General features: G+C 46.9%; 1 protein-coding gene across 1 annotated transcript; it reads left to right on the forward strand.

Moving 5' to 3' along the window:
* The first annotated feature begins 4,131 nt into the window (after nt 1–4,131).
* On the forward strand, nt 4,132–7,782 carry DSEL (dermatan sulfate epimerase like). Its single transcript, XM_009983300.2, has one exon. The coding sequence runs from the start codon at nt 4,132–4,134 to the stop codon at nt 7,780–7,782; it is 3,651 nt and encodes a 1,216-aa protein (XP_009981602.2).
* Nucleotides 7,783–8,351: the final 569 nt, after the last annotated feature.

Genomic DNA, 8,351 nt, shown 5'->3' on the forward strand with positions numbered 1-8,351 from the left:
TTTGTTAAAATGGTATCATTTGTGAGTATATGGGGCTAGTCAATAATTCATTTTCATGCTTCTCCACAAATATCACATTGCAATTGAACACTGTATATATAATGATCTCACCAGAGGTCCCAGAGAGCAAGAAGGGCTCTTGGGAGAGCTTTACTCTTGCTTTTAACCTAACACAAGTCCTCCACGTGTTCTGCTCATTCAGAATTGCCTTACAATTTATGGGAAAAGCCATTCTCTGAGACTTCAATATGCTCCAGAATGGGTCAGCCTTGGCAAAAACATAACTGGTACAATTTAGGGTACAATGGGAACAGAGGAAAAAATATTTGGAAGGTTTTAATTTGTAGTATATTCCACTCAGTTTCCACTGACTTAAAGAGGAATGTGGCCTCTATTGCTACTTTACATTTACCTCTGCTGTGTTCCTGGAACAACTTCCTCAGTAGCATGAAAAGGCAGAATTTTAACAGATTCAAGGTCAAGGAACTATGTGCTCATCTCTGGTCATTATGCAAATTTCTTCTGATGGGAAGATATGATCCAGGCAATAATCAGTATTTTTCCCTCTTAAGCCAAGTCCATAAGGCACATCTGAAAGATCAGGGTGGTTCCAGACATAGTTCATCATTGATGTAAATGTGCATAATTTAATAATTTAATCCTTCTAAGGTGGTCTCCATAGCACAAAGAAACAGAATCAGTATCCATAATGTATGGCCATTATATATTCATATATTCATGTATTCATTTCACAATAGATATACATTGAGTAGCTTAAGAAATACTTAAATATGCAATTGTATTTTCTAAGATATTGGGGGAAAGAAAAAGAAACATTTAGAAGAACACAGGCTATGCCTGGGAAAAAGTGGTAACATGCTGTCGAGGTTATTAAAACTCACGCCCTTTAACATACCATTTATAAACATAGCAATCGGTAACACATATACAAATCTCACACTCTTCATTTTCCTAGAGTGCACATACTACCAAAGAATAGCTTGGCATCCCATCAGGCATGTTATGAAACCATGCTCGGAAAGTCATCACCGGCAATCCAAACTGCGATTCAATAACCGAGAATGGCGTTATACCTCTTGAATTTCGTGGGCGGACCAGAGGCACCAGGCGGGCTACCCAGCATCTTCTACCGGCCATTCACCGCGTCACTGACCGCGGATGAGTGGAGGGGCAGAGGTTTTTACACCTCATTACGGTTTTATATTTTACTTCAGAAGCCTTCAGCTAAAGCTGAATGAGAATCATTTTAATGCATCGCATAAAAATAAAGTGCCTGCGCAGGGAGGCAGTTATGAAAAGTGGGACCGCTCCAGCAAGCAGATGCTGCATATCCTCGTGGCTCCTGAGATATGGGCACTGTTCTGTATTTATTCCTCGCTCACAAAGTTACTACCCACAGGAGATACGCCTCCTGCCGCCTTGCCCTGCCCTGCCCCTGCCCTGCTCTGTCCTGCTCACCGTCGTGCCGTGACCGGCCATTGCCACGGCTGGCAGCCGCGGGAGCCGGCCCGCGGCGGGGCGGCAGCTGCCGGCCGGCCACGGAGGCAACCCCCCCGCGGCAGCTTTTCTTTCACGGAGCTCTCACACCTGCCTGCTGCTCCTCGCTCCCCGCACCAGGACCCGCTCCCCCAGACCTGCCTTCGCCGTCCCTCACCGCGGTCTCTGGGCGGGCCGCCGTGGGAGCCGCCCGGGCGGCGCGGCTCCGCCTCCCCCGCTCCCAGGCGCGTCCCCCCCAGCTCCGGCCCCGGTCCCGGCCCTCCCCCGGGCGCTCCCGCCGCTCTCCTCTCCGGTCCGCCTGCAGCCCGCTGCCGAGGCGCAGGGGCGGCGGTGTCATCCGCCGCCGGGAGCGGGGCTGGGCTCGGCGCTGGGAGTGGCGGCCAGCTCACGCAGTCGCAGGGAAGAGGAGCAGCTGGGAGCGCTCGGCGGGGCCGGGAGCCCGCCCGCCGCCGGAGCACGGCGCGGAGGATCGGCACATCCCTGTTCCGCCGGGGGCGGCTTTGCCACCCTCTCCGCCGCCTGCCCCCCTCCCTCCTTCCTTCCCTCCCCGCCCCTCTAAAGCCACATCCCTACGAGTTTGCTTCGCTGTCCGCGCCCGTCGCCGAGCTCCCGCCGCCGCATCTCCCCCGCCACCAACTGTGGGGAGCCGCCGGCGGAGGGCAGGGACCCGAAGTTGCGGCCAGCCCGGCTGAAAAGTAGCGGCAACGCGGACGGGGCCGGAGCCGACCACAGCCCGGCACAGCCGAGCGGGGCCGGCGCAGCGTGCCGCCACCCGCAGCGCCCCGACCGGGGTCTCCCCCCGCGCCCCGGGCCGCGCTGGCCAGAGCGGAGCGACGCGGCCCCGCGGTGACCGCCGGACGCGCCGACCCCCGCCAGCCCCGCTGCGTGCGGTAAGAGGGGGTGACACTCGGGGACGAGGGGCGTGAAGAGACGAGGGCTGCCGGCCGCGGCGGGGCGGAAGTCGGGGAGGCGTCCGCGGCGGGGGAGCGTGCGGTGCGCGCTCGCGGTCGCCGCCGAAACTTGTTCAAGTTGTGCGGCCCCGGGGCGGCGGGGAGAGGCGGCGGCGGCGGCGGCGGCGGCGGGCGCCCTCTGCTGGCCGCGGGAGGGGCCGGCGCGGCACGGCGCGGCGCGGGGGGAGGCGCGGGGCCGGCGGGGCGGGGGTCGCCGCTCGGGCGGCGCGACGGCCGCCGTGGTGGGCCGGCCGGCCGGGCTGCTCTCCCGCCTCCCGTGCTCGTTTCGCCGGCGGAACCACGCGCGTGGCGTACGCGTACATACGTAAAAATTGCTTCTTTGTTGATTAATTTGAGCTCAATTTGATTTTGGTGGCGTGTTTCAGATTTGTTTTCTTGGGTTGCCCCTGGCAGCGTAACGGGAAAGTACGCCCTGGGAGCTCGTGGTCGTGCAGGGAAAGGTGAAATGGAGTGAGCTTAAGCAGCCGATCTGAATTGCTGTTTTGCCAAAGATAAATTTTGTGGAACTTTGAAAACGCGCCTTTTAACTTAATTTCTGTAAAAGAAAAAGGGTATTAACTCTCCATCTTTCCTAAGAAGTTACCAATACGTTGTGATCTGTTAAAGTACTTTAAACACGTTCTGGCCCCTATGCAGCTTCAGAGAACTTTTGTTTCTGTCTCCACAGAAAGAACCAACATGCCAAGTGGAAGGAAACCCGAAACTGCTCTTTTAACAAAAAAGTGTTGGCTTTCTGCCTCTTTCACATGTTTACCTTTTGCTTCATAATGGGAGGAGCAGGATTGTCTGAATCTTTGAGGCAAATTTTGGGCATCTTTGACTGAAGATAAGATGAAAGAAGACTTGAAAATATGTCGATACTCTGTGACTATTAATACAGACGCACCTTTCGCAAACAGAGGGGAGTAGTGGTTAAAAGCACTGCAGTTTCATCAAAGGAGCTAACGGAGGTTCTATGTTGATTTTTTTTTTTTAATTGTTATTTTTTTCCTTCCCACTCTCCCATGGGTCCCAAAAGAGAAAGATGGAAAGAGTGTGTATACAAATTGAGATAAGGGGAAGGCTGAAGACAATATCTTCAGTTTTGGAGTCTGTTTTCCAAGCACTATGAATTCCCTATTGCATCAAATATAACGTGTCATTTTGAATAAATTATATTATTTTGTGATCAGTAGAGTTTTTGTCAGATCTAGAAGTGGAATTTGACCCGATTGAAAGCTTTTTAAAAAAGTAAATGTATGACTCCGATTCCTTTATTCAAGTCAAGTTTTTCAAGTTATCAAGAGATAGTGTTTCGGTCTCTTACTGTGCATTGTCAACCTGTGTTTTATGTGCATATCTTAGAGATTTTACTTTTTCTCTAATTTTAGTATTTATGCTCTAGTGTTGTGTTTGAGAAAAGTGTGAACAGACAAGGCACCTGAGATTTGAGTTTTTGACAGCCTGGTTATTTCAAGTGTCATACCTCTGATTACAAGTAATCTCAGTATCTGTTGGAATGCACAGTACACACTAAGTCTGTTCTCCTAAAAATATGCCTTAAGATGTTCATTTTGGTACTAACTGGATGAAAGTTTGATATCTGAACATTGTGTTTTGTTAGAAAGTGCATGCCTGGGGAAGAGGAGCTGCCTAATGGATCATGGCTCTGATGTTCACGGGGCATACTTTATTTCTAACATTAATGATGTTTGCTGTCTTCACTTTTGAAGAATCTGTGAGCAATTACTCTGATTGGGTGACTTTCATAGAAAATGTAGATCAGTATGACAAACAGGAACTTGAAGGTCTTAGTGCTGAGCAGAAGCTGAAGAAAACAGTTCTTCATCCAAGCTTGTATTTCGACGCAGAGGATGTCCAGGCACTGAGGCAGAAGGCTCATACAAGCCATTCACATCTATTTAGAGCCATCAGAAGTGCGGTGATGGTTATGCTATCCAATCCATTATACTACCTACCTCCACCCAAGCATGTTGATTTTGCTGCAAAGTGGAATGAGATTTATGGTAACAATCTACCACCTCTAGCATTTTATTGTTTGCTGTGCCCCGAAGATAAAGCTGCATTTGATTTCGCCCTAGAATATATGGATAGAATGGCTGGCTACAAAAACTGGTTGGTTGAGAACGCACCTGGGGATGAAGTGCCGGTCGGTCACTCCCTGACAGGATTTGCCACTGCTTTTGACTTCTTGTATAATTCACTGGATAATGAGAGAAGGCAAAAATACCTGGAGAAAATATGGTCTGTCAGTGAGGAAATGTATGAGTACTCAAAGGTTCGTTCCTGGGGAAGGCAGCTTCTCCATAATCATCAAGCAACCAATATGCTTGCTCTGCTTATTGGGGCTTTAGTTGCAGGAGTGGACAAAGGATCTCAGGCAAATATTTGGAAACACACTGCTGTTGATGTGATGGAGAAAGCAATGTTTCTGCTCAATCATATTGTGGACGGGTCTCTGGATGAGGGCGTAGCTTATGGGAGTTACACAGCCAAGTCAGTGACCCAGTATGTTTTCCTCGCCCAGCGCCACTTTGGTATTAACAACTTGGAGAATAATTGGCTCAAAATGCACTTTTGGTTTTACTATGCCACTCTATTGCCAGGCTTTCAGAGGACTGTGGGCATAGCGGATTCTAATTACAACTGGTTTTATGGTCCTGAGAGCCAGCTGGTTTTCTTGGATAAGTTTGTCATGAAGAACGGAGCTGGCAACTGGCTGGCACAGCAGATTAGAAAACATAGACCCAAGGATGGGCCAATGGTGCCATCCACTGCACAGAGGTGGAGCACGCTGCACACTGAATTTATATGGTACGCTGCTGAAATCCCTCCTCAGCCGCCTCCTGACTACGGTGCTGCTAAAATGCACGTGTTTCCTAACTGGGGAGTTGTTACTTACGGGGCTGGATTGCCAAACAGTCAGACAAACACCTTTGTGTCCTTTAAGTCTGGAAAACTCGGTGGACGGGCTGTCTATGATATTGTTCACTTTCAACCATATGCCTGGATCGATGGGTGGAGAAGTTTCAATCCAGGACATGAACATCCTGATCAGAACTCTTTCACTTTTGCTCCCAACGGACAGGTGTTTGTATCTGAGGCTCTTTATGGACCTAAACTCAGCCACCTGAACAATGTCTTGGTCTTCGCCCCATCTCCTACGAGCCAGTGCAACCAGCCTTGGGAGGGACAGCTTGGTGAGTGTGCCCACTGGCTGAAGTGGATTGGTGATGAAGTTGGAGACTCAACTGGAGAAATTGTAACAGCCTCCCAGGCTGGGGACATGATGTTTGTCAGTGGTGAGGCAGTATCTGCTTACACATCAGCAATGAAATTGAAAAGTGTGTATCGCGTTTTGCTGCTCTTAAATTCTCAGACATTGTTAGTAGTAGACCATATCGAGAAGGAGGAAGACTCTCCTGTTAATTCTGTCAGTGCCTTTTTTCATAATCTTGATATTGATTTTAAATACATACCCTATAAATTTAAGAACAAATACAATGGAGCTATGATGGATGTGTGGGATGCCCACTACAAGATGTTTTGGTTTGATCATCATGGGAGTAGTCCTGTTGCTAGGATACAGGAGGCAGAACAGGCTGCTGAATTCAAAAAGCGATGGACTCAGTTCGTAAATGTTACCTATCCCATGAAAAACACGCTTACAAGGATTATCTACCTTTTCTATGGCCCATATGTCAATGTTTCTAACTGCAGACTCATAGATAATGCAAAATCTGGATTTCAGATTTCACTCAGTGTCAACAACACTGAAAATACCATCTCTGTTGTGACCGAATATCAGAATTTAAAAGCAAGATTCGATTACTTGGGATTTGGTGGTTTTGCCAAAGTAGTTCATGAAAACCAAGTGACCAAGTTTGGTCTAGGTACTGAATCTGTAGAAAAGCAGATAAAAAATAATAGGGTGGTTTTCCCATTTGGATTCAAAGTGAACATAATTGCAGGGATAATTTTGGGTGTTAGTTTGGTCATACTGGCTTTTCAGTGGCAGTTTTACATATCCTTCAGTAAAATGTTGCGTTGGATCCTAATACTGGTTGTCACGCTGTGGCTTATTGAATTGGTGGATGTGTGGAGCACGTGTACTCAGCCCATCTGTGCAAAATGGAGCAGTGACATGACAAGGCTAGAACATGATAAAGGCAATAAAGCCAAACAATTAGAAGGAAACCCTGTTGTTTTGCCAGATGTTATCATTACTTCACTTCCCGCTTCTGGTGCAGAAATTTTAAAACAGCTGTTTTTCAATAGCAGTGACTTCTTATACGTCAGGATACCTACACCCTATCTCGAAATTCCTGAGACTGAATTTGAAATTGATTCCTTTGTAGATCCATGTGAATGGAAGGTTTCTGATGTCCAGAATGGTCATTTTCATCTTATCCAAGGGTGGCTCCAGTCTCTAGTTCGAGACACAAAGCTACATTTGCAAAACATTCGTTTATATGAAGCCAGCAGAAGTAAAATTGCTCAGCGTTCTACCATAAGCAAAGACAAAAAGAAAAGATCCAAAAAGAGAGAATCTCTGTCAGAGCAAAGAAGCAGGGCAAGAGGGGTTCAAGATAAAGATGCTGAATATATTAGGGAACTGAGAAGACACCTTGTCTATTACCCTAATGCACGACCTGTGCTTAGTTTAAGTAGTGGGAGCTGGACATTAAAGCTTCCCTTCTTTCAGGAAATCCTAGGACCGTCAATGAGAGCATTATACGTAGTAAGGGACCCACGGGCATGGATCTATTCGATGTTGTACAAAAATAAGCCAAGCCTTTACTCCTTGAAAAATGTTCCACAACGCTTGGCTGCAATGTTTAAAGGGGAGAACGGTAAAGGAAAATGTAGTTTAAATGAAGGCTATGCCTTTGAATATGAATCATTAAGAAAAGAATTTTCAAATTCTAATGTAAATGCTGTTTCTATGTTGTCCTATTTATGGCTAGCAAACACAGCAGCAGCACTGAGAATAAATGGGGACTTGCAGCCAACAAATTATCAGCTAGTCAAGTTTGAAGATATTGTGAGCTTTCCTCAGAAGACGGCTGAAACAATTTTTGCCTTTCTTGGTATTCCTCTTCCTCCTGCTAGCTTAAACCAAATATTATTTGCCACCTCCACCGGTCTTTTCTATCTTCCTTACGAAGGGGAAATTTCACCAAGTAGCATTCATGCCTGGAAACAAAACATGCCCAATGAAGAGATTAGACAGATTGAAGGTATCTGTTGTTCTCTAATGGACCACTTAGGATACCCAAAGTTTATAGAATAAATGCTGCCGGTCAGCAGAAATTTGCACTAATGATCTCTGACTCCCAATTTGTGGATGAATATTAGAGAAGTTTCTTTATTCTTGTAAAATGTGTACAGTCTGCTAGTTTCAGAGAGACTATTTTAAGAAAAAGATAGTTGTTCTTGCAAGTGTGGTTTGTTTTGTTTTGTTTTGTTTTGTTTTGTTTTGTTTTAAAAAACCCATGTAACTACTTTTGTTGCCTTTCAAAAAAAGCCGTGTGAACCTTTGTAGAACTACCAGCTGGGAACTCTATAGCTCAGGGGATTAGTAATAGAATATGGAGCTTTTCACCTCCAGCTCACCGTTTTGACTCCAGCCCAAGTGGCTAGTTCATGAAAGTACTTGCCATCTGATGACTGTATGACAGCTTATATGAAATTAAACTGGTTAAACTGGCTCTGTTCCCAATGGTTAGCCCCCTTGGACAGGTTTACTGATGCATTCTGTCTGTGTCTCACTGGTCACTATAGTGGTGCAAAATAAACATAAGCTGAAATTTAAGGCTGTTCAGCATCCCTTCAGCGGGAAGAAACAGTTAGAACATTTGA

This window comes from Tauraco erythrolophus, chromosome 3 (assembly GCF_009769465.1).
Source record: "Tauraco erythrolophus isolate bTauEry1 chromosome 3, bTauEry1.pri, whole genome shotgun sequence".
Taxonomy (NCBI): Eukaryota; Metazoa; Chordata; class Aves; order Musophagiformes; family Musophagidae; genus Tauraco; species Tauraco erythrolophus.

Bases quoted from the DNA above. Each gene is read 5' to 3' on its own strand.
- DSEL (XM_009983300.2), top strand. From the start codon at position 4,132: ATGGCTCTGATGTTCACGGGGCATACTTTATTTCTAACATTAATGATG.